At 37.3% G+C, this 25,696-nt stretch overlaps 2 protein-coding genes and 1 non-coding gene across 3 annotated transcripts; all 3 read left to right on the forward strand.

Annotated features, from left to right (window-relative positions):
• The first annotated feature begins 11,403 nt into the window (after nt 1–11,403).
• On the forward strand, nt 11,404–12,829 carry LOC145087771 (28 kDa ribonucleoprotein, chloroplastic-like). The gene is made up of 4 exons (XM_079025835.1): nt 11,404–11,898; nt 11,998–12,099; nt 12,184–12,459; nt 12,560–12,829. The coding sequence occupies exons 1-4, from the start codon at nt 11,506–11,508 to the stop codon at nt 12,623–12,625; spliced, it is 837 nt and encodes a 278-aa protein (XP_078881961.1). The 5' UTR covers nt 11,404–11,505; the 3' UTR covers nt 12,626–12,829.
• Nucleotides 12,830–17,084: 4,255 nt separating this feature from the next.
• Nucleotides 17,085–20,625, forward strand: LOC145087772 (protein SIEVE ELEMENT OCCLUSION B-like). Its single transcript, XM_079025836.1, has 7 exons — nt 17,085–17,745; nt 17,983–18,099; nt 18,186–18,634; nt 18,711–18,826; nt 18,959–19,101; nt 19,175–19,666; nt 19,743–20,625. The coding sequence occupies exons 1-7, from the start codon at nt 17,155–17,157 to the stop codon at nt 20,382–20,384; spliced, it is 2,550 nt and encodes an 849-aa protein (XP_078881962.1). The 5' UTR covers nt 17,085–17,154; the 3' UTR covers nt 20,385–20,625.
• Nucleotides 20,626–25,619: 4,994 nt separating this feature from the next.
• On the forward strand, nt 25,620–25,691 carry TRNAT-UGU (transfer RNA threonine (anticodon UGU)). The gene has a single exon. It is a non-coding gene; the product is annotated as a tRNA-Thr (tRNA).
• Nucleotides 25,692–25,696: the final 5 nt, after the last annotated feature.

Consider the following 25,696-nt stretch of genomic DNA (forward strand, 5'->3'; position numbering starts at 1 on the left):
TCAAGCCATCTTTCGCAGGTATATACACAATTAAATCTAACGATTCTAATCATGCTATTTCTTGGGTTCTTGATACCGGTTGTGGTTACCACATTTGTTCTAATGTGCAGGGACTAAGAAGAAGTAGGGATGTGGAGCAAGGAAGAATCAATCTAATCATGGGGAACAGAAGATCGTTGCCTGTGACCAAGATTGGAGTGTATTCTTTAGTGCTTAGGAATAATTTATGTTTAGATTTGAACAATTGTTGCTATTCGCCAGAAATGGCTAGAAACATCATTTCATTTCACGGTTTGTTTAGACACGGTTTTAGATTTTCTTCCACTAGTATGGATAAAGCATCCTTGTGGCATTGTCGTCTTGGACATGTCAACAAGAAACGCATAGCCCAACTCCAAAAGGATGGAGTGTTGGAGTCATTCGACCTTAGGGAAGATGACACGTGCGAGTCTTGTTTGCTTGGAAAGATGACTAAATCACCCTTCACGAGCACGTGTGAAAGGGGTGAGGGTCTATTGGACCTAACACATACCGATGTATGTGGACCGTTTAGATCAACCACGAAGGATGGGAACCGCTTCTACGTGAATTTTAACGATGACTATAGTAGGTATGGGTATATCTATTTAATCAAGCAAAAGTCAGAAACCTTTGAAAAGTTCAAAGAGTTCAAGAATGAAGTGGAGAATCAATTGGGCAGGAAAATCAAGATGCTTCGATCCGATCGAGGAGGAGAGTACCTAAGTCTTGAATTCCACGATTATCTCAAGGAGTGTGGAATAGTTTTACAATTGATGCCTCCTAGGACACCACAATTGAATGGTGTGGCAGAAAGGCGTAATCGAACCTTATTGGATATGGTTCGCTCTATGATGAGTCGTGCTTCACTATCTATCTCTTTTTGGGGGTATGCCTTAGAGACTACCGCACATATCCTTAACCGAGTCCCTACTAAGAAGGTTGCCAAAACACCTCATGAGATGTGGACAGGGAAAGCTCCCTCGTTAGCACATATCAAGGTTTGGGGTTGCGAGGCTTTCGTAAGACGAGATACTCACGACAAGCTCGAACCTCGTAGTGAGCGATGTATTTTCATCGGCTACCCGCAGAAATCCTTTGGATATCTCTTCTATAGACCGAAGGACAATGTTGTCTTCGTTGCGAGGAGAGGAGTTTTCCGAGAGCGAGAACTCATAAGCCAAGGAGACAGTGGGAGGCAAATCGAACTTGAAGAGATTCAAGAGTCGATAGGTGAAGGAACCTCTACCGCTGGCACTCAACCCGAGGAGGAAACTCCGGTTGAACCGATTGACGAATCCTTACCTCTTAGACGTTCCGATAGAGTTAGAGTTCAACCCCAGTTCTATGGTTTTCATATTACTACCGAAGGGGACACGTATATTAGTGATGATACACTAATAAATCTTGATGAACCTAATAGCTATAAGGAAGCCATGACAGGCCTGGAGTCTGCAAAATGGAAAGAGGCAATGGATAGCGAGATCCAATCCATGCATGATAACCAAGTTTGGAATTTGGTTGATAATGTGCCCGGACGTAAGACTGTTGGGTGCAAATGGATCTTCAAGAAGAAGACCGACGTGGATGGAAACGTACACACATATAAAGCGCGATTGGTCGCGAAGGGCTTTACTCAAACTCCCGGAGTTGACTATGATGAGACCTTCTCACCAGTTGCGAAGATAAAATCTATTAGAGTGATGCTAGCAATTGCCGCATTTCATGATTATGAGATTTGGCAAATGGACGTCAAGACCGCTTTCCTTAACGGAAAGTTGGCTGAGGATGTTTACATGGCTCAGCCAGAGGGGTTTGTGGATCCGAAGCATCCGGATAGAGTGTGTAAGCTTGAGAAGTCCATTTATGGACTTAAGTAAGCGTCCTGCAGATGGAATCTTTGGTTCGATGAGAAAGTCAAAGAGTTTGGATTTGTACGAAGCGAAGATGAATCTTGTGTGTATGTCAAAGCTAGTGGGAGTATAGTAAGCTTCCTCGTTCTATATGTCGATGACATATTACTCATACATCCTGACTCTGCAGGAAGTTAAGTCCTGGCTCGGGAAGTGCTTCGCTATGAAGGACCTCGGAGAGGCTTCTTACATTTTGGGAATAAGGATAGTAAGAGAAAGAAGTAAGAGACTAATAGGATTTAGTCAGAACACTTACTTAGAGAAGGTACTAAAACGTTTTTGTATGGAAAACTCAAAGAAGGGAGAATTACCGATACAAAGTAATGCCAAGATGAGTAAGACTCAAAGTCCGAGTACCGAAGCTGAAATAGCATAAATGAGCCGAGTACCATACACTTCCGCAGTTGGCTCAATCATGTACGCTATGACTTGTACTCGCCATGATGTAGCCTTCGCTTTGAGCTTGGTTAGCAGATATCAAGGGAATCCTGGCAGAGCCCATTGGATTGCGGTGAAGAATATCCTTAAGTACCTTCGGAGGACGAAGGAATGGTTCTTAGTCCTCGTAGGGAGTGATGACTTGAAGGTGCGAGGGTATAGTGACGCCAGCTTTCATACCGATAGGGACAACTACCGTTCGTAGTCGGGCTGGGTCTTTACCCTGAATGGAGGAGCAGTGACTTGGAAAAGTTCCAAGCAAGAAACCGTAGCTGATTCAACGTGCAAATCAGAGTACATTGCAGCGAGCGAAGCGTCGAAGGAGGCAATATGGCTGAAGAACTTCATTGGTGATCTTGGAGTTGTACCTTCCATAAAGGAGCCCATGGAGATTTTATGTGATAATGAAGGAGCGGTTGCCTTGACTAAGGAACCGAGGGATCATGGTAGATCTAGACATATCGACATAAAATATCACTTTATTAGACATCGTGTAGAAGAAGGACAACTCTTAGTGAAGAGGATATCATCAGAAGATAACCCAGCAGATCCGCTTACGAAGGGACTGAGCAGAGTTAAGCACTTGCAGCATGTTAGGAGTATTGGGCTAAAGGATGATATTAGCATAGATTAGATAGTATTAGAAACGTGTAATAGATAAATGTAATTACCATTTGATGATTAAATAAAGGAGTTTTATTTATAAGTAATGTTACTATCTTATGTTAATTATTTAACTATTGTTTCATTTTGCATGTTTTGAATTCCGGAATAATTGAGTTTATTAAGAATAATCGAATTATTCAAATTGTCCACAATCGTTCATATGTTGGAAGTAGATATGAGAGAAGATTGTCGTGAATTGGTGCGTAGATTGTCTAAATGGTATTAGACATAGAAAAGGGTTGTTGCGACGTTCATGAGTGCTTATGAACTGGTTTTGAGCATTGGAACAAACCCGCGCTTGCTGGAATCACCTTATGGAATATGATATAAAAGGGTGATCGCAAGACGATAATATCATATAGTCTTAAAACCTAGATATATGGTTTGTTATTTGTTAATTGATTGTACATTGATAATGCGAAAACGCATCAGTAACTCGGTGTCATAAAACGCATTGTTGTGTATAGTTGATTAATGAATAAGTAAATGCATATAAGTCAAAGTTTATATGTAACTTTTATCCCAAGAGGGTAAAAGCGATATCTCGGCCGCTCGATGATTTGATTTGACTTATGTGCCAGGCCCGGTCAGAACTGAATTGATGTGTTCGATTAAGTTCTATGTCAAATAAATCGGAGATCGAGAAACCTAAATGCTTGACTAATCATTCCATAGAATTGTCAGCATGATATCTAACAGAGGACTGTACGATCCCTTATCTAAAGGACAAAATTGATTAGATCAGATTTTGACAGCGTCTTTGAGAGCTACGATTGCAAATCGAATTGTACTTTTGCATATAGTTACTAGACTTATCCAAGTGGGAGACTGTTGGAATAGTGTCTAAGGCTGCAACTATATTAGGCAAGTATTTGACCCGGTTGTGCATGGTCCTTTTGGGTTGCCTTCACCATAGCAACTTGATAGGATGGTTTATTAAGAGAGAATAAATATTATTAATATATTATGAGAATAATATAAAGAATAATAATATTGTTATTTGATTAATATAAGTCATAAATTAATTGGTATTAATTTGGTGACTTAAAGAGGTTAATTAAATAAGAGGGTATAAACTGTCAATTGTTTGATAGTTAAACTTTAGACGGTAAATCCATATTGGATAGGGGTTGGACAAATTCTAGAAGCTAAGGATAGCTTAAAATCGTCCAAGGCTATCTAAGGAATGGATTTGGATTGCTTTAAGAGAAGATTATCCAATTAGGGTTTAAGTTGTAACCCTTAAGGAGTCTACAAGTATAAATAGACCCTATGACAAAGGGAAATCGGCACTTGATCTAAAGTAGAGAACCCCTGGCCGAATTCCTCCTCTTTCCTCTCTCTCAAATCATCCTCCTTGCTATTTGGTGTTTGTAAGCCATTAGAGGAGTGACAATTGTGACTCTAGAGCTCCAAGACAACAAGATCAAACAAGAGATTCAAAGGTATGATTCTAGATCTGATTTAGTATTGTTCTTATACCTGATTAGTCATTAGAATTCTTGGATTCAAAGCATGTTTAATTAGAAACCCTAGATCCAAGCATTAGGGTTTTGCATGCGCACATAGGAAAGTTCTTATGGCTAAAACCCATCAGATACCACCATTGATTTTATCACATAGCTTCCCAGGACTGCACGCAGAGTGGATTCAATATGGGTCATCGTAGATCGGTTGACCAAGAGTGCATTTTATTCCGGCTCAGGAGAGTATTTCTACAGAAAAGTTGGCCAAGGTTTATATCAGGGAGGTTGTGGCACATCATGGGGTGCCAGTATCATTGGTTTCTAACAGAGATGTTCGATTTACTTCAAGGTTTTGAAAGAAGCATCATGACGAGTTGGGCACTCGTCTCCATTTCAGCACAACATTCCATCCGCAGACCGATGGTCAGAGTGAGCGGACAATTCAAACCCTAGAGGATATGTTGCGGGCGTGTGTTTTGGATTTTAATGGGAGTTGAGATACGTATCTTCCATTAACGGAATTTTCGTATAATAACAGCTATCACGCCAACATTGATCGACCTCCTTTTGAGATACTCTACGGGAGGAAATGCAGGACCCCGATTTGTTGGGGCGAGGTCGGTCAATGGGTTATAGGGAGTACCGAGGTGGTACTCAAGACCACTGAGCTGATTCAATAGGTTCGGAGCAAGCTCCAGACAGCTCAGAGTCAACAGAAGAGTTATGTCGACAGGTGCCGATCAGACTTAGAGTTCTAGGTGGGTGATATGGCTCTCCTGAAGGTGTCACCTTGGAAATGTGTCATTCGGTTCATGAATCGGGGCAAGCTGGGCCCCAAGTTTATTGGCCCTTTCAAGGTTTTGGCTCGGGTGGTCCGGGTTGCTTATCGCTTGGATCTTCTTAATGAGCTCAGTCAGATTCATATCATGTTCCACGTCTCTCAGTTGCGGAAGTGCTTAGTGGATGATTCTGCAGTGGTACCTTTAGAGGATATTCATGTAGATGACTGCCTGAATTATATTGAGAGACCAGTGGCGATTCTGGATCGGAAGACGAAAGCCTTGAGGATTAAGGTTGTTGAGTTGGTGAAGGTGCAATGGCAGCACCGCAAGGGATTATAGTGGATTTGGGAGCCCGAGGATGAGACGAGAGAGCTTTATCCAGAGGTTTTTGGGGCAGTGGAGTTCGTGGACGAAGTTTGATTCAAGTGGGGGAGAATTGTAACACTTGAATCCTGATATGTTTCATTTTTCCCCTTGTGTATTTATAAGTTGCATTTTGGTCCTTGTACGCGGGGGCGTACCACATGGTACACTTGGCGTACAATCTACGAAGCGAGTACGCGGGGCCATGACGGGATTTCGGACACGTACACATGCGTACATCCATGTACGTGGGGCATACGTGTGGTTTAATGAAAACCCTAATTTTAGGGTTGGACACTATATAAACATATTTATGGCTCATGGAACCCTCATTTCTCAGCCTCCACTGTCCTTATAGCCTCATACACGAAACCCTAAACCTCTTCTTTGTGTTTTGAGCTCATTGTGTCCATTTTGGTGTGTTTTGGTCCATAATCAAGAAGTAGAAGCTTGGTGCAAGGTGGTAGATCAAGGAAGAGCTTGTGGATCTTGATTATCTGCTTCATTTCCAGCTTGTTTGAGGTAAAAAGCTATGACCTTGTGTAACAACCCAAAATACGACCCAAAAAGTTTTGTTTTAATATTACTAAAAATCACAACATCAACGTCATATATAATAAAACCATGGAACGAGTAACTCAGAATCATAATAACAGTATTCAAAACAAAGACTGTATCAATCATATTAAAATATCAGAGTAAATTCCCAGGCTAAACTGAAGCTGTGGTGAGTGTCATGCCATCATCCCGAGCTCTTCCCCTTACTGGCAGAAGTACCTGAAACCAAAACTGAAACTGTAAGCACAAAGCTTAGTGATCTCCCCCAAACTACCACATACCATACACTAACGTATAAAGCACATACTGGGCCTTGCCCATTGCATCAGACCGAAGTCCGGAAACTGCATCGAACCGAAGTCTGGAAACTAACCAGGGCCTTGCCCTCTGCATCAGACCAAAGTCTGGAAACTGCATCGGACCGAAGTCCGGAACTGACTGCATCAGATCGAAGTCCGAAACTGACTGGGACCTTGTCCCCTGCATCAGACCGAAGTCCGGAACTAACTGAATCATAACATAGCATAACATATCAACTAGCATGAACACATATACTGCATACTGCATCGGACCAGGGTCCGGAACACATAACACAAAACATGCTTGAATCACAAAGACATCAAACAATCTAACCACTGCATCGGACCAAAGTCCGGAACTACTGCTAACTAAACGGGACGACATTGTGGCCGTAGACCTGTTCCTACTGGAAGGAAATTCACCTCGTAATGCTGACTGCTGAACACTTGAATAATGAATCCCTGACTGTTGCTCCGGCTGCTTCCCGACTATCATGTACATATAAAATACTTAATCAGAAAAGGGATTTTTCTATGGGTAAAATGACCATTTTACCCCTGCTATGGTGTGGGTCACAAACATGGCCCAAACCCTTAATTCCTTCATAGCCCTCCAATGGCCCACTAAAGGCCCACTAATGGTCTAATTTTCTACATTGGGCCCAAATCTCTTTATTGGGCCTTACCCTAGGCCCAACACCTATACTTGGCCCATATTCACTGACTTCTGATGGCCCCTAAGGCCCAAAAATTCTAAGTCTAAAGCACAACTTACACCGAGGCCCAAATGCTCGAAGCCTAAACTGGCAGTGTACGCGGGGTGTACCTCTAGGTACGCTGAGCGTACTGGCCGCTGGCTTGTACGCCGTGCGTACCTCCTCGTATGCCTAGCGTACAACCCTGTTAAGTTAACTTCCTATTAAGTGCTTCATCTGTTGATTCAAAAGCTACAAATTCAGATCCACGTCTTATTCTCTGTCCTAAACCATAAAGTTGCTTACTTGATGGCTTGGGTGACTCAAAAAAAGGCTCAAACTTCAAAAAGTAATGTCCTAACTGCATAGAAATGGCAAGATCTCTTGCATGACCTCATGCAAACCTCCAAGATCGAAACTTTATTGCTAAGAAGGTGCTTTGAGCCTAAAGGGTGGCAATCCCAAGCTCAAAAACGAATCTTCATGATCAAGGTCCAACCTTTGGACCTAAAGATGACCAAAACTTCAATAACTCTAGATCTAGCATATGATGAAGAAAGTTCAGTGCTTTATACCTCTTTTGGTTACAAAATGAAGAAATGATCCCAGATCCTTGAGCTCAAGATACTCAAGTTCTCCTTCTTCCACTTCTCTTCGTCTTCTTCCTAACTTTTCTTCACAAAAATAAGCCCAAAAGATCAACCACACACACAAACAAGGAGAAAGGGACGAACTAGGGTTTTCTGGGAGTGAATGATATGTGAGGAGGCCAAATGGGAGCATATAATGGGGTTTAAATATGTCTCAAACCCTAAAATTAGGGTTTTGCCACATGGTCGCGTACGCTGGGCGTACCTCTAGGTATGCTGCACGTACGCCTCTCACAACCTGCACATACTAAAGACACTACGCCCCGCGTACGACGGGTTACGCCCCGTGTACGGCTTATGGGCAACTTACATCTCGGCCCAATAATCATGAAGGTCCAATCCAATCCAAGATGTCAATTACCCATCATAGCCCACTAAAATTCAAGAAATTAAATTAATTAATACCTCAAAAGTTGATCGTTACACCTTGCTCACTAGAAGCTTAGATGTAGTTTATATGGGTTTTGGGCCTTTTTTGGCCCCATGAATGAGATCTAGTGGTTTGATACCACTCTAGGAGCTATTAGTTGCCACTCTTGGTGTTTATGAGGTTCAAGGTCCATAAAGTTGGCACCTTTAGGGTTTAGAATCACCCATGCATGAGATTATGTCCCTTTACTGAAAGTAAAGTGTTATATCTTGAAGTTGGGTCCTTATGGGGCATGCAAAGTCACCATGCCAGTGACTTTATGGTTCTAGACGCTTATTAGGACTTAGATCTATGGTTTAAACTTTTGGACTTAAGCATTAAGTGCTTAAAATGGATTATGGCTTAATGGGTGAGTACGTTGGACGTACAAGTTTGTACGCACGACGTACAAGCCTTTTTGCGTGTACGTTTAGTGTACAACTGGGCGTACTCAGTCAGTTGGATATTTTTGCTTTGGGCTTTGAGTTGAGCCTCTCTTTTGGGCTCTTAATGGGCCATCTGAGAGCAAGTGTTTTGGACTATGGAAAATTATTGGGCTTTACAGTAAGGCCTATGTAAGGGTTTGGGTCCAATTTGGAAAATTGGGCTATAAGTGGGTCTTGGATGATTAATTGGTTTTGGGCATTTTAAATGGTGAGTTTGGGCCTTAGTCATGGACCAAACTAGGTGAGGGTTAAGTCTTTTTACCTCAAGGATGGATTGGAACCCAAATGTTAAATTGGGTGTTATTTTGTGTTGATAGCGTGGGGATTCGTCGGACCGGCAGCCAAGGATGTCGGTGAGATTCAAAAGTCGAGGTGAGTTTCCTCACTAGGTTTAGTGGGTCTAAGGCACCAATGCCGACTCCTGGTATTTATGTTAGGATGCGAGGAGTATGCGTAACCCTTGCATGTGATATGTGTTGATATGCATACCGGACAGGGCTCGATGTCGGGTGAGGTCCAATGACTGTATCATATGTTATTGTTTATGATCATTGCATGTGTTAGTATGTTTATGTGATATATGTCTATGTGTATACTGGGTGGGGCCCGATGTCAGACGGGGCCTAAGAATAACAGATCTGTATATCGAGCGGGGCTCGAAGCCGAGTGAGACTTGATACCGAGTCGGGCCCGATAGGGGGCGGGGGGCCAGTATGTGGTTTATTATGTATGATATTGGGTAGTTTGGGGAACTCAGTAAGTTTTGTGCTTACGGTTTTCAGTTTATGTTTCAGATACTTCTGGTACCAAGGGGAAGAGCTTGGGATGATTGTATTGCACACACCACATAATTTCGTTTTTGTGATTACTATGATTTGAGATGATGTTTGATACACTTATTTGATTTGGATTATATTGATGATGTCTTTGGATCCAGAGGCGAGGCTACCTTGAGACTAAAGGTGTCCATGGACACCCCTTACTTCGAAAAAATTTTAGTATGTCATATGGTAAAATTTATGGGGACACCTGTGAGAACAAAAAATGGACACCCATGGGAAACAAATAAAAAGAAAAAAAAATTGAACCATTGTGAAATCTTCATATAATCCCGATGTATAAGGGATTTAACCAAACAAATCTCTTCTATATATATATATCATAATCTTATTTTAAAATTTTAAACAAGTAGAATACAATTGTAAAAGAATAAATAAAAGAAGCGTATTGAAAAGGCGAAACCCTAAAAGAACAAAGTTCACAATAAATTTATTTTCACCGGAAGACACTGCCCATCCTTAACCTCCTTTCAACGCCACAAATAACCCCGTTATTGGTTTTCTCGGAATCGTGTCACTTACCTTGCCAAACCATATCATTGGTTCCTTTGGTCGTCATTTGTTTCAAGGATTTCGCCCTACTCCGCCTATCTCCGACAAGTGCTTCTTTACATTATTTAATTGCTTTGTTATTGAAATCTCACTTTCGAGGTCTTGTATCTTTCTCTTTTAAGTTAGTATTTACATTGGAAAGATAAATTATATACAAAGCCATTCTAAGTCAAATTATAGTCTAGTATCTAGAAAATAAAAGTAATTTACTGTGGTTAGTATTGAAACTGACAACACACTCATAAAGTTGTGGTGAAACTGAAAACCTGAAATAGAATAGAGATCATAAATTACACGTTTCATTTCCCTTTTATTTTTTTTTATTTTTTTCAAACATTGTATGCAAATTTATTTTCTTGATTTGATAATTTATTAAGATCTATGTTATATAATATTGACAATAATATATTTATAGATTGTTTTTATAATATAAAAACTCTTTTTAAATAATTACTAGGTGTGAGACCCATGTATTACATGGGTTTATTTAAAAAAAATTAAATATAAAATTTTAACAATTTGAAAACTTTAAATTTATAAGAAAAATAAGAAAATTTTGAATTACTAAAATTAATGAGACTTTAATGCATTAGATACATTACATATATAAACCATTTTCTAATAAATACCTTACATATATATTACCTTATATATTAAATGTGGATTTTAATTTAATAAAATAAAAAATACAATAAAATGACAAGTGGAAAATAGAAAAATTTAAAATTTCTAGAAAATGCCATGTGTCCAAATGAATAAGAAGAGAACATGTGGCAAAATCATTTTCATTTATTAGGGTAGATAAGACATATTACCTGTTTTTATAAACTTATGTTTGATTTGTGGTACTAAATTTAATGTTATACTTGCATTAAATAATATTTTTGGCAACCCGACCCGACAACAAAAATTTTATAAATAGTTTATTTTGTCATATCATTTAAATTGGACACACGTAAGTTTAAGTCTTGAATTTGTCACTGTTTGGTAGTTACACTTTATATACAAAAGTCTTGAATTTGTCACTGTTTGGTAGTTACACTTTATATACAAAAGTCTTGAATTTGTCGGTTAAACTTTATATACAAACTTCATACATATAGTTAGTACTTAGTAGTTAATAATAAAAGAGAAAAAAAAACAATAATATTGTATCCAAAATTGAAGGAAACATATACACGCAAATTGCAAATCGAATGTTTTCCAAAATCATAGTTTATTTGAACTTCAGGGACCAAAAGAGATAGATTTAATACATATAGGGCAAAGTTAACACTACAAAAAAATCTCCCAAAAAAATAAAAATATCTATCTACCCAGTGGCAGTGTTCCTTGCAATAATCTTTGGCCTTGCCTCTTCTTCCATTTCCGACTCTTATCTTCCTACATCTCCTCCCCCCTTCTTCTTGTTATGACTTCCGCTACAACATTTCTGTCATTCCAATTGCTTATACCTACATACACTTCCATTTCTACCCCATTAGGGCCAAATCCATATCCTAAACCCTTCAAAACCATAAACGTCTCTCGAATTTCATCATGGATCTCTCACAAAACCACCATTTCACCTTCCAAATCACTCCAGTTCGTGACCAACACCTCAGATTGGTCACAACAATTGACACAAGAAACTGAACCAGTAGACGAAGAAGATGCAACTAACGAAGAAGGAGAAGAGGAAGAAGAATCATATTCAGAACCACCTGAAGAGGCAAAGCTTTTTGTCGGTAACTTACCCTACGATTTTGACAGCGAGAAATTGGCTAATCTCTTCAATTCTGCCGGAGTAGTAGATATCGCCGAGGTATTAATCGATTGAACCCTTTACTTTTCAGTAATTTCTTAATTAATTCCGTCTGTTGCAGCATGTGCTTACAATGGCCGATTTGATGTCTGGTTTTAGGTTATATACAACAGGGATACAGAACAAAGTAGAGGATTTGGGTTTGTGACAATGAGCACAGTAGAAGAAGCTGAGAAAGCTGTGGAGAAGTTCAATGGCTATGTAAACTTTATCTTCTTCTCCATCCATCCATCTTAATTACTGCATATTCACATTAATCTGTAACATTTTTATGAACAAAAACAGGATTTGAGTGGAAGGGCTCTTACTGTAAATAAGGCTGCTCCAAGAGGTTCACAACCAGAAAGACGAGTGGTAGGGACTTCTTTCAAGATCTACGTGGGTAACCTAGCATGGCAGGTGGATAGTGAACGTCTGGAGCAGGCGTTTAATGAACATGGGAAAGTGGTCGATGCAAGGGTGATTTATGATCGTGAAAGTGGAAAATCACGTGGGTTTGGTTTTATAACAATGGCAAGTGAGTCAGACATGAACGACGCCATTGCTGCTCTTGATGGACAGGTATATTGCAATTTGTAAATTGCTACATATTAACCCCATATGATGATATAATCATATAAATGTATTTTTGGAACTTGTTCTTATTGAATTTGCGATGCAGAATTTGGATGGGAGGGCAATTAGGGTTAATGTTGCTGAGGAACGTCCTAAACGTAGCTTCTTTTGATTTTGAATCGGAGGGTAATCACATGAGGGTGAAGTACTGAAGTTTGAAGAGGACCTGCTTCTTTTTTCATTTTTTAATTGTTATAGATTATATGACATCTTTTATGTTAATGTAAACTAGAGTTAATGGTGTTCGATAAGATGTTATATTTTTTCAAGAATCAGCCTTTGCTTTGCTTATAAAATACAAATCATTAACCATTCAGTCATGTTATCATTCAAGGTTTATCCATACAAGACTTGATGATTTTAGTGTTATGGTAGTTATTTTTAATTTTGAGATAGACTGAGTTCTATTTACTCACTAAGACCAGAGGTGCGTGGTGTACATTCAAAGTGATAAATATGAACCAGGGAATACGGAGGTCTGGGAGCAGCGCCCTTGCGTAGTCCAAGAGGCAGACCCCTTGGCCGTGGTTCCGTTGACCATTCAACCACCAGATGGGGTCAACGGACAACGTCTCGAAACCTAAACGAATTTCTATAAAAGGAAAGAGCCCATGCATGCATTTTCCGTAAAAAATAGGTTGCGACATCATTGTGATGTAAAAATCGGTTATTTCTTATAACTACCATTATAACCACCCATTTTGGCATCATTTTCTGTACAATCAACTTCCAACTGCCATCTTCCTTCTATAAGATGAAGATGAATCTTATATGGAAATGGTTAACACTTTTTATACTCAAAATTGATTATCTGAATTTATTTATATCTCAAAATGCAAAATAACAAAGTATTTTATGTGTTTTAAATTTGGACCTGGCTTGACTTTTAAATTGTCATTCTTGGATTATTCCAAATTAGATTTCGTGATATTAGGCTATAGGGTCGAAATCACAAATTTAAAAAAATGATTGCAATCATGATTAGAATTATCTAAGTTTACATTGATATTCTTAAATCCAAAATCTAGCAAGACTTAATTTGAAAAAAAAAATAACGAATCCAACACTAAACTCAATATATCCGGTACTCTAAGAAAACAATATCGCCTTACACGAATTAGTAAGTCCATGATAAGGTATTTGCTAGATAATATCAGTATATTATTGTGATGACCAAAAGGCTTTTTGATCTAACAATATCATAAATTGATGGACAAACTTGCTAGATAATATCACTATATTATTGTGATGACCAAAAGGTTTTTTGATCTAACAATATCATATTATTGTGATGACCAAAAGGCTTTTTAGTCTAACAATATCATAAATTGATGGACAGAATCTTTAACCAAAGGTTGAACTTCAAACAAAATGCTTAGATTTAGGATTTTTTTTAGAAAAAAGTATGTTATTAATTTATTATGATGACAATCTAAACGATACATACAAGATATTCTTTTTGGTATAGACAAAATTGCAAAAATGGTCATCGTGGTATGTCGAAAATTGCAACTTTGCTCCAAAAAGTTTTGGACGATCATCATTAGTCCAAAATAAGTTTTTTTTTTTTTATTTATTTATTTTTTTTTATTTTTAAAGTATCTAAAATCTAGACTTTCACTTGGTATTTTCTTTTTCCATTTTGTTATTTACTTTAGTATATTTCTATTTAAAAAAAGACAAAAAGAAAACACCCCACCTACTCGACCCTTATATTTAACACCTATACTGTCCTCCATTTTATCTCATTCACTTTTAGGAGTGTTTGAGATTACTTTTAAAATGACTTTTTGGACTTTTGGTTTTTTCAAGAAGCTAGAAGTTTGAAAAATTGTTTGGAAATTCTAAACGTCCTTTTAGAATGACTTTTTGACAAGAAGAAAAATGAGTGGTTTTAAAAGTCAGGAATTTGTGACTTTTTGTGACTTTTGACTTTTTAGCCTTTGCTCCTTCAAAAGTTAATCTAACCCCATTTTAAAACTTCCTTCTGGAAAAAGGTATAAGTCAAAAGGACCTTTTGTTGAAAATGATTTTTAGGCTAAAAAGCAATCCCAAACACCCCCTCAATGTCGGACGACCGTCAGAGACTTGGAATGATCCGACGAATATGATTTGCAAACACCAACAAAGATCTACAAACACCCCCAAGTAGTCACCTGCCCTACCTCACTTACTCACTACCACCACCAAAGTTCTGCAACTACACAGAGTTTGTAGAGGAGATGATGACACGCCGACTCTGACGACAATGTACAGATCTAGGTCACAATGTCGTCTTCGTCTTTCTCCTTCTCCAACCACAGTGTTGAACTACGAGCTATAGAAACCCCCCGATGAACAACAGATCTGCAAACCTAAAAATATGAAGTCGTGAGTTAGGGTTTCTTATATGCAAAGGTAGCGGCGAAATGGGCGACACTAGATAATCCTACGATTTTCGATTTATTACGCCTGTTGTGGGTTGCCATCGTCGGTATGTGTTATTTGTTGGATCCGGATCTTCGTCGCCAGACCTCCACCATTACCAACCTCCTGTTTACAAACCCTTCACAGAATCAAATTCTAGAACCACCCTTCTTCGTCTTTCTAGATCCAACAAGAATGTGTTGCTCCTTACAACAAATGACGAAGAGATGGCAGTGCTTAGGCGAAAATGGCAGCTCCGGTAGGTAGTGATGGTCAGTGTGAGGAGTCAATGGGTCAATTTGTTAAAGAGTGAGGGGGGTTGGTGGGTTAGTAGGATGGGGCAGATATATTTTTTTAATAACAAAATTGAAAAGTAAATAAAACATAAAAAAAATTATCAAGGGCATAATCAATATTTTAAATTTAAAAAAAATGGACCAAACAACAACAAAAATTACTTTTTGGATTAATGATGCTAATCCAAATTTTTTCTAGTAAAATGGCAATTTTCGACAAACCACAAGGACCATTTTTGCAATGTTGTCTTTTGTATAATATACTAGTAGAGATGAGCATTGATAGTACCCACCTCATTATGCGAGAACTGTAATTGGAACCGGTGGTTCCTAGAAAGTTAGAACTGGAACCGGTCTAGGTGGTTCTTAAATTTTTGGAACCAGTCCCGGAACCGATAGTTCCGATTCCAGGACCGAGTAACCCGGTTACATGAATACATATTTACTTTTGTCTTTAAAAACCTCAATTTAGTTTGGTCTAAATTGAATCAATTTGAACCAACAACAGACAAAATCAGACAAATATATTCTAAACCAGTCTAAATAATACTACACACATTTTTTTTAATATCAAACTACAACAAGATACTTTGGTAATGTTAAGGCTTTAAAGTAGATACTTTGTTTATTTTATTATTTGCCGATCATGTACGGAAAAGTGTGTGTCTATATATATATCTTCATCGGTTCCTGCGGATACCCAACGGGTAGCGGTTCCGAAAAAATGAGTCATAACTTTAGGAACCGGAACTCGAACCGCTTAAGGCAGTTTCGGTTCCGGAACCGGCAGTTCCGGTTCTAAAAACAGGTACCTGATTGCGATGCTCATCCCTATATACTACTTCATAGTTAATAATATATATTTTACAATAAAATAATAACTAATTTCATAGGTATAAACTTACCGAGAACTTTATACTATCTGCAATGCTTTCTTTCCTAAGACCATATTAGATCAACGCATTAAACAATGAACAACAAAGCCAATAAGAAAAATAATATATTTGTCCTTTTGAAGTTCCTTTTGGGTCATAGCATCAAAACGATAATTATTAAAACAGCACGTATAAAATCTAGGAAAAGAAGCAATCTTTTCCTTTTCTCTGTGCTTGCTTGCTTTATTTACCATTTGTCTAGTTACGAATAAATATATTCCAATACAAAAAGACTTGCCAAGGTATGTTACACAAAATTCTGAATAAAAATAGTTACAATTAGAAGCAAAATATTTAATGAAAATTGTAATCACAATTGAGTTGTGCAGTCTAACTCCTTATGGACCTGATCACCACTATTGCAAGTCTATAGGCGTTCGTTTGGAGATCCAATCAACTTACTCCAAATTGATCTTGATTTTTAGCAAGGAATAATTTAAAGTAAATTAAAATCCAATTTGAACCAACCAAATTACAATTTGGTTTTCTAGAACTTAGATATTTAAAAAAATATATAACTAAAATATTAATCTCTAGATAAAGATACAAACAAATTGTTTAGTCGTTAATTAAATTTTATATATAAACAAGTATTACAAAAATAATTTTGAATTTAGTACTATAGTGTGTCCTTTAAAACCCTAGAAACCTAGTGACATACCTCTATATGAAACTATATATTAAACTAGTGTAAATAAAAAAAAACACACACACACATTTTTTTTCTAAAACAGTACACATGCAAGAAACACGCCCGTTTGAAACTTGCTGTTTATAGATTCTTGGACTCCAAATGTGTAAAAGTGTAAAGAAACAAATCTTGAGCTTAACATTAAGTTTTTTATTTTTTGACTCCAACAGAAGCAAGGAAGTTGATTCAGATATATAGCTGGACTACCACTTTATTCCATTTCTGACATGTATTTAAACCCAATCAAGGTTACCCTCAAAACCAGACTACCTATCCTTCACACCAATAACCTCCCACCCTTTCTTCCATCAAAATGGACCAATCACTGTCCACTTACACCAACAAATTACCATCATCTAACCCCGACAAACGGCTCTTAACAACCACCAACCCCTTAACAACCACCAATCCATTAACAGGGACCCCTTCATCAATGAACCCAATGCAGCAGCAACAGCCACATCAGCAGCAACACCAACAGCAACAACTCATGGGTCCTATGAGCAACCCAGTGGCTCAACAGCTGCTGGGTCTCTCGAGCAACCCGTTGCAGCAGCAGTTAATGGGTCCCAAAAACAACCCGATGATGAACTCAATGGCAAATCCGATGATGAACTCAATGGCAAATCCAATGATGAACTCAATGGTGAACCCAATGGGGAACACAATGCATACTACCCCGTTGCACCACCAGATGGTGACACCTGCACACAATCCACTGATGCAGCAACAAAACAGAGATGAAAGGAACTCCATTTTTAGTGCTTCGGATGACAATGTGATCATGAAGCAAGTGCTTGATACTCATCTCCCTGATGGCACTGATGTTGATGTCAAACCACTTCTCAACATCGTGGAAGATATACTTCGACATGCCACCATTAGTGTCGATTCCACTTCATCGGTATTAACATTTCTTTTATCATTAATTAACTCCACTTTTTGAACAGCATATCTTTGTTTTCTAACTATACATAACAAAAAAACATATTTGAACGTTTCATTTTATTCCTTCAAACTAATCAAACATTACACTGGAATGTAACAATCCATTCCATTATGTTATTCATTTCATTCTTTATGATTCTATTCCATCATACCAAACAGACCTTAACGATCCATTGTTCTTGAACTTGCTTAGGCTGAGCATACAGATATGGGAAAGATCGAGGGTAAACTGGACAACAAACCCCACCAAATGAACGCTGTTGTGATGCTTAACTCGTTGTCACATATAATCGACAAACTTGCTTGCGAGGTATATTAATTACTATTCTGATCTTAAAAAACCAAAATATGATTAAAAAAATAAACTAAAAAGATCCATTTTTGTAAATATTTCAGATGTCCTTCAGGTGCTTAAGTGGCGGAGACGGACACACAACTGCCCTCGCCCTATTTCATACAGTAGGAAACTTCCACTGGGATGCAAAACTGGTGTTGACACTTTCAGCTTTTGCTCTCAACTACGGAGAATTCTGGCTTCTAGCTCAAATCTATTCATCAAACCAACTTGCAAGATCCATGGCTATTCTAAGACAAGTTCCAATGATCATGGAGAATTCAGCCCCTTTGAAACCTCGATTTGACATCCTAAATAAACTCATTCGCTCTGTCCTTGAATTGACTCAGTGCATCATGCAGTTTAAAGAGCTTCCATCTATGTATGTTACTACTGATGTTCCAGCCATGGCTAGAGCTTTGAACACTCTGCCCACTGCTGTTTACTGGAATGTTAGAGGGATTATCGCTTGTGCTGCACAGATTACAAGCCTCACTAGCATGGGACACGAGTAAATAATACTTTTGATCCTCTATAATATCTTGGAATCAGATTGTGTGTTGACTAACGAGGTTTGTTGACTTCAGGTACGGGATATCATCCTCGGAATTGCAGTCATGGGAACTCTCCACCTTAATCCTTAAGATTAATCATTTACACGAGTTTCTCAAGAAACAACTCGAAGATTGCCACCGTGTTGTAGGTATGTTGTTGATGCTCAATGGTTTAAGCTGTTACCCTTGAGCAAAACTCTATTTTTTTTTTTTTTTTTTTAATTTCTTTTTAAAACATATTTAAACCCACTTATTTCTATGTCCATGTACGAATAATGCAGGAGATAGGAGGGAGATGGATTTCAGGAACTCATTCAATCAGCTATTTGAAACAATCCATATCGACAACATGAAAATCCTCAGGATCTTAATTAGTCCAAGAGATGACAATCTGCCACTTTTCGATGGCGCGACTAAGAAAAGGGTTTGAACAATGATTTATATTTACATATATTCAACTTATATTTAAACGCAAATTCTAATTTACATAATTACAGGTCAGCCTAGAAGTTCTTAGGAAAAGGAATGTGCTGTTGCTGATATCAGGGCTAGACATGTCTAGTGATGAGCTGTCCATTCTTGAGCAAATTTACAGTGAGTCACGAATTCAAGGAACAAGATTGGATGCTTTGTATGAGGTCGTATGGATGCCTATTGTGGACCCCTCGATAGAGTACACTGAAGCAATGAACAAACAGTTTGAAGAGATGAAGAACAGAATGCCATGGTTCTCAGTGTACCACCCTTCCATCATTGATAGGGCAGTCAAAAGGTCAATTGGTGACAGGTGGCACTTTAGGAGCAAGCCTATACTCGTCGTGTTGGACCCACAGGGAAGGGAGTTGAGCCCCAATGCAATTCATATGATGTGGATTTGGGGAAGCAATGCATTCCCTTTCACTAGTGCTAGAGAGGAAGCATTGTGGAGGGAAGAAACTTGGAGGCTTGAGTTGCTAGTCAGTGGCATGGACCCCACCATTCTTAACTGGGTGAGTATGCTTCTTGTTATATTCTTATAATACATACTAAATATTGACTATTGAGTGGTTGTATTCTGTGTTTTAGATAAGAGATGACAAATACATCTTTTTGTATGGAGGGGACGATATTGAGTGGATTCGCAAATTCACAAGCAACGCAAGAGCCATGGCAACAGCTGCACGCATCCCATTAGAAATGGCGTATGTTGGAAAAAGCAAGAAAAGGGAAAATGTTCGTAGGGCGATTGCCGCCATCAATGTGGAAAAACTTAGTTACTGCTGGCAAGATACCACTCTGATTTGGTTCTTCTGGACACGAATTGAGAGCATGTTGTTCTCCAAGATTCAACTTAAGAGGGCTGATGATCAAGACCCTATAATGCTACAGATCAAGAAACTACTGAGCTATGATAAGGACGGATCATGGGCTTTGCTGTGTAGAGGATCACAAATTTTAACTAATGGACATGGATCCACCATGTTGCAGACCCCTACTGACTTTGATCTATGGAAGGAACATGTCCCTACAAGGGGTTTTGATTTGTCATTTACAGACTACCATGACAAGCTTCATGTTGCAGCAAATAACTGCTGTCGATTTGAGTTTCCTATTGCAGCAGGTAGAATCCCAGAAGGCATGCGTTGCCCTGAGTGCCATCGTTTGATGGAGAAATACATTGCTTTCCTTTGTTGCCATGACCAAACTGGCCTTCTTGAACCCTATTGAAGAACTGCTATGAGTATCAACTAAACTGGCACACTCTACTCTGATGCTAGTAAGTATTATTAAGTGAATAAACAGCGGTATGCGAATGTTGTTGTTTTTGTCTTTTGTATTGAGATAAGATTGTAAGGTGTGTCATCGTTTTTACGTGAGTGTATCCTGGTGGATCTAAACTGCTTTATGGGTTAAACCACTATGTAATAAAATGTTTATGAATCTTATTATAAGGTCATTGTTATATGTATTTGATATTTTGATACTATACACTATTATATTGCAAAATGCAAACCGGTTCTTCCTAAATTGTAACTGGTAGATCTGATAATCAGGTAAGCCGCTATGATATAATGGAAGAAAAAGATAGAAAGGAAAATAGATAACTAGAAATACCAATTGTTAATGAATCTACTAAGCTGTGTAAGTTCAATCTCATGCTTGTGTAAAATGTTACGTTATCTATTTGACTACACCCAATAGATCATCAACAACCAGAGTCATTTACAAACAGGATCAACTATACTATTGACCTTCCTTCGGTTAGGGATGAGAATTTGGCCCGAAAACCCGAACCGAACCGAACCGAATTAGACCCGAATAAGTAATTCGATTCGGTTTTCAGGTATCTATATAAGGCTTATTCGGTTTTCGGGTTATTCGGTTCGGGTTACCCGAATAAGAGCTAATAAGGGCTTATTCGGTCCAAAAGGACCGAACCGAATATGAAAAGTCACATTTTTTTCCTAACATGATTACTTATTCGATCTTCTTTTCTATCAATCGTTACCCAAAAAAACCCACGTAATACACCAAATAAATCAACGCAATCGAATTCGATCATCCGTATTACACCAAATCGATGAGTCGACGACATTACTCTTTGATCGATTGAGGTTTTTCTCATCCTTGCTACATTACTCTTTGATCGACAATTGCGGCTACTGCCCTTGCGACTTACGATAACCTGGACTCATTGATCGATCATCACCGGTTCAAAGTTCAAACTTCAAAGTCCATTCATGATAAGAAAAAAAAGTCGGCCCTTGCGTCTGGAAAAAATAATCGTCTCATCATCATTGTTTTCTAGTTTCTATTATGATCAAACTCCATTCAAGTCATACAAAATACAATATTTATAATCACATTGTAAGTTATTCGGGTTATTTGGCTCCTTAATCATCTTCTACATGTTATTTGGGTTATCCGGGTCGGAACCGAACCGAATCGAACCCGTATTGCTTATTTGGTTCGGTTTTCGGTTTATACAATTACCCTTATTCGGTTTTCAGTTTATTCGGGTTCGGGTCGGTTCAGTTCGGTTCCGACCCGAATAACATCCCTACCTTCGGTAACAATCCACAAAAAAATAATAACTTTAACAAATCTTATGGAGCGATTGGATATCTTTAACACGACTACAATGCAGGCTGAAATCATCGTCAAAGATGAGTATTTTAATTCTGGAAACAAATAAAGAGCACATACAACTGATTTATGAAACTTTTATATAATTTATGAATCTGATCAAAGAGATTACGGGATTTGGAAATCTTAATTTCGACGAATAGGAATACAAAGGAGAAGATACCTAATGAACGGATTCTCGATTAACTATTTTGTTGTTTTTCTCGGCAAACGGTTTACATGTAAGCCCCATTTCTCGTTGATATATTATAGTTGTATTTTACTATTTTATAAATCTAGAATGAAAATATTTTAAAATTTAAAGAGAGCAACTAATAATAATAATTTTTGGACCTAAAAATAAATATATTTATGACAAAGGGCTAAAAGGAACAAGTTAGAAACCTTGTATTATAAGACCAGAGTGTATACCATCTTTTCACTTTCATTTTTTTTTCCAACCACATCAACGCCATCTTATTTTCCCTCATCTTTCATTTTGTTGATTTTCTCTGCAAACCTTGTATCATAAGACCGAATGTATACCCTCATTTTCCCCACATCTTTCATTTTGTTGCATTTCTCCGACAAACAGTTCACGCAAACAAATTTCTGAAACCTTGATTTGAAATGGATCAGCGAGGGAATAGAGTTTAGAACATTAAATAATTTAAGAAATAATAAAAAAATTTGAGAAATCTTTAAAATAAGTTAAATAACCACAGTTTTAGATGACATCTGAAATTGAATGAAAACAAGACATTAGTGAAAAAACAAAATGACGTTGATGAGCCGAGAAATAGGCAACCTAGCTGCGTATTGGACCTAGAAATAAACATCAGGTTGTCAAGAAAAATATATTTGATAATTTTCTTTCAAAGAAAATAGTAAATGACAACAATCAACAATAAGTTTTGCCAGCAACATTTGTTTACGTTATGTGAAAATGTCGTTTTTTTAAATAAATCTAAATTTGTTTTAAATGTTTTCTACAAAAATATTAGATTTATTTAAAAAAATGATTTTTAGACAGATCTTATACTTTTACAGATGTTATCTTTAAAAATGTCAGATCTATATAATAAAATATTATTTCTTAGATAAATTTTAAATTTTCGAAGATGACATCTGCAAAATGTCAGATCTATCTGCACAAACAAGTTTATGAGTGTTACCAAACTTTAACATTTTATATTAAACATAACATGAAATCAAATCATTTAGTGGGAAGATGACTTCCAAAGCGTTCACGAGTAATGTTAGAGGAGTTATAGATTGTTTAAGAGGATAACGAGTGACGTTATTTAAGCTCACGGCATTCAAATATTGGACAGGCATACCTAGGTTAATTTTTTTTGAGGGGTGGTGGTGGTTTGCTATGTCATGGGGTTATGTTACATGAGGTTCGATCAGATGCTCAATTAATTGCACATAAGCGTTCATGGCTTTTATTTGGTGAGAAAGACGAGTCATTTAGAAAGGAGGAATCTTGTTTAACTACCATATTCAAATTTGGTCCCCATCTTGATGTACATAAGGAAATAAGGAGAGTTGATTCCATGTTACAGCAACGTGTGTTGCCGAACAACAAATATCTCATTGACAGTTGATTATTTAGATTCGATGATCCATAACGAGATTTTTTCCACATTAATAACGAGGACATTTTAAGAGTATGTTTACTTTACATTATTTGTGAAAAGGATTTTTAGGAAAGAAAAAGACATACAAGGTTACTTTACCTCCTCTCACCTTTCGATCTATCTCATATTCTCATCTTTATTTTTCTTTTCTTCATGTTGGAGACAATGATGGCCCTGATCCCCATTATTTGTTGTGGTAGATTTTGTTGCCACTACAATCTCATTGAGAAACACCCTTATCTCTCAATTTCCTGCTACTTCGCGATCACTCAACCACCACCTGAACCCTAGACACCTCCCACTATCATCGATCCCCATTTTATCCTCCTTTTCTTCTCGTCGACTACTAGCGACGCTACACCAATATCGATTTCAATATTCTTTTCCCTTTTTAAGTGTTTTTGTGTATTTTTTAATCCTGTATGTTTAGGGTATAATTTTATTGATTTTGTTATTTTCCACATGAACTTGGCCACCAGGTTGAACTGAATTGAAAAAGTTTTGACAACCGACGTGTGAGGACTTAATCAACTTAGTAACACTTTTTTTGTTCTTGTGTTCATGGAAATTGATTTAGCAAATGATATTTATACTTTGAGTAACTTCAATTTTTTATTCCTAGTTTGGATAAATATTAGGTGTTGATATAACAACAATGTTGACATTAATGCATGGAAACTCATAATTGATTTTTAATCAAATGATTTCTAGTGAAGAAGTCAAATTTATAGGTGTGAGCTAGATCCTTACATATTATAATCATCTAACCTCAAATCCATCATAGAAAAAATGTTAATTGATACGTGGTTTTTCTTGTATACTATAGATAATATCTGATGTATTATTGACTTAGGTGAAGGTCGGATACCACCCGGATAGAATTAGAAGAAAAATAAACACTTTATGAGACTATGGAACATATAACAATATCTATACATACTTCATAGCAAATTTGGGCAAATGTGGAGGGGGAAGGAGAATGAGAATGATGAAAGTGAGGTGAGGGGGTTTGCCGAAAAGATGATGGGTCGCCTGAGGGGCGGTGGTTTGATGAAGGTAAGGGAAGGATCAATGTCATGAGGGTGGGATTGTGTGTTGGGCCATCTTGTTTTGTAAAACTTTAAATTAATGATTATAATATAAAAAAAGTAAATAAAAATTAATGGACAATTTAGTCATTTTATTATTATTTTTTGAGAAAATGACAAAAATAACCATTTACATTAATTGCATTAGAAAAATAACAAAAAAAAATCGAAATTACAAAAATGGCCACCCATTTCGCAGATGAGAAGCCCCATCTGCGAAATTACTTCTCATCTGCGAAATGCCCTCTATTTTGACTATAAAAACATTTTTTTTTCTTCATTTTTCACCCTTCTCTACACAAAAACTCTCTCTAACTTTGGGCTTCTCTCGGAATTTTGGCTAGTTTTTGAAGAAAATGGAGGATTATGTCAAAACGTGATTTCGTAGTCAAACCAATTCATTTCATACTCAAACTTAAAAAAAAAAAAAAATACAAAAAGATACACCATTTCGCAGATAGACTGAGAGGATTTTGCAAATGGACCTATTCCATCTGCGAAATTAACCCTATTTATACAGAAAAAATATTAAAAAAAAAAAAAAATTCTCTTCTACGAAAGTACAAGTACCTAAAGGTACCTAAAGCACAACTGTTCTTTAGGTACTTGTACTTTCGCAGATGAGAAGCCCATTTCGCAGATGGGACCTTCTCATCTGCGAAATGGGTGGCCATTTTTGTAATTTTGATTTTTTTTGGCTATTTTTGTAATGCAATTAGTGTAAATGACTATTTTTGTCATTTTCTCTTATTTTTTTTATCACAATATTTCAGGTATTGAGACAATGTTTACATGATAAAGTCTATCGGCACAAACAAAATTTTTCTTTTAAAAATATCGATTAAAGTGTCCGACAAAAAAAATCAAAAATATAAACATGAGATTCCCAGTAACAAAATCGTTGTGCACCTTTCTCAACGATTATATTCACATGATGCTTATTTTTGTTTATTGAAAATTGATTTTGAGCTCAAATATCTCATACTCTTCACTCATTTTGTTTAATTTAATAAACAGAAATCGGCATTTTGAATGGATATGTCTTTATAAATCAGTTGTATAAACGACATTGTTAAAAATCTGGTGGTCATCTTATGAACATCAAGGCCCCTATAGCTCAGTGGTAGAGCGCCAGTCTTGTAAACTGGAGGTCTGTAGTTCGATCCTGCATGGGGGCAGTTTT

The sequence above is a fragment of the Lactuca serriola genome, chromosome 2 (genome assembly GCF_051521515.1).
Source record: "Lactuca serriola cultivar US96UC23 chromosome 2, Lser_US96UC23_V15, whole genome shotgun sequence".
NCBI classification, from domain to species: Eukaryota; Viridiplantae; Streptophyta; class Magnoliopsida; order Asterales; family Asteraceae; genus Lactuca; species Lactuca serriola.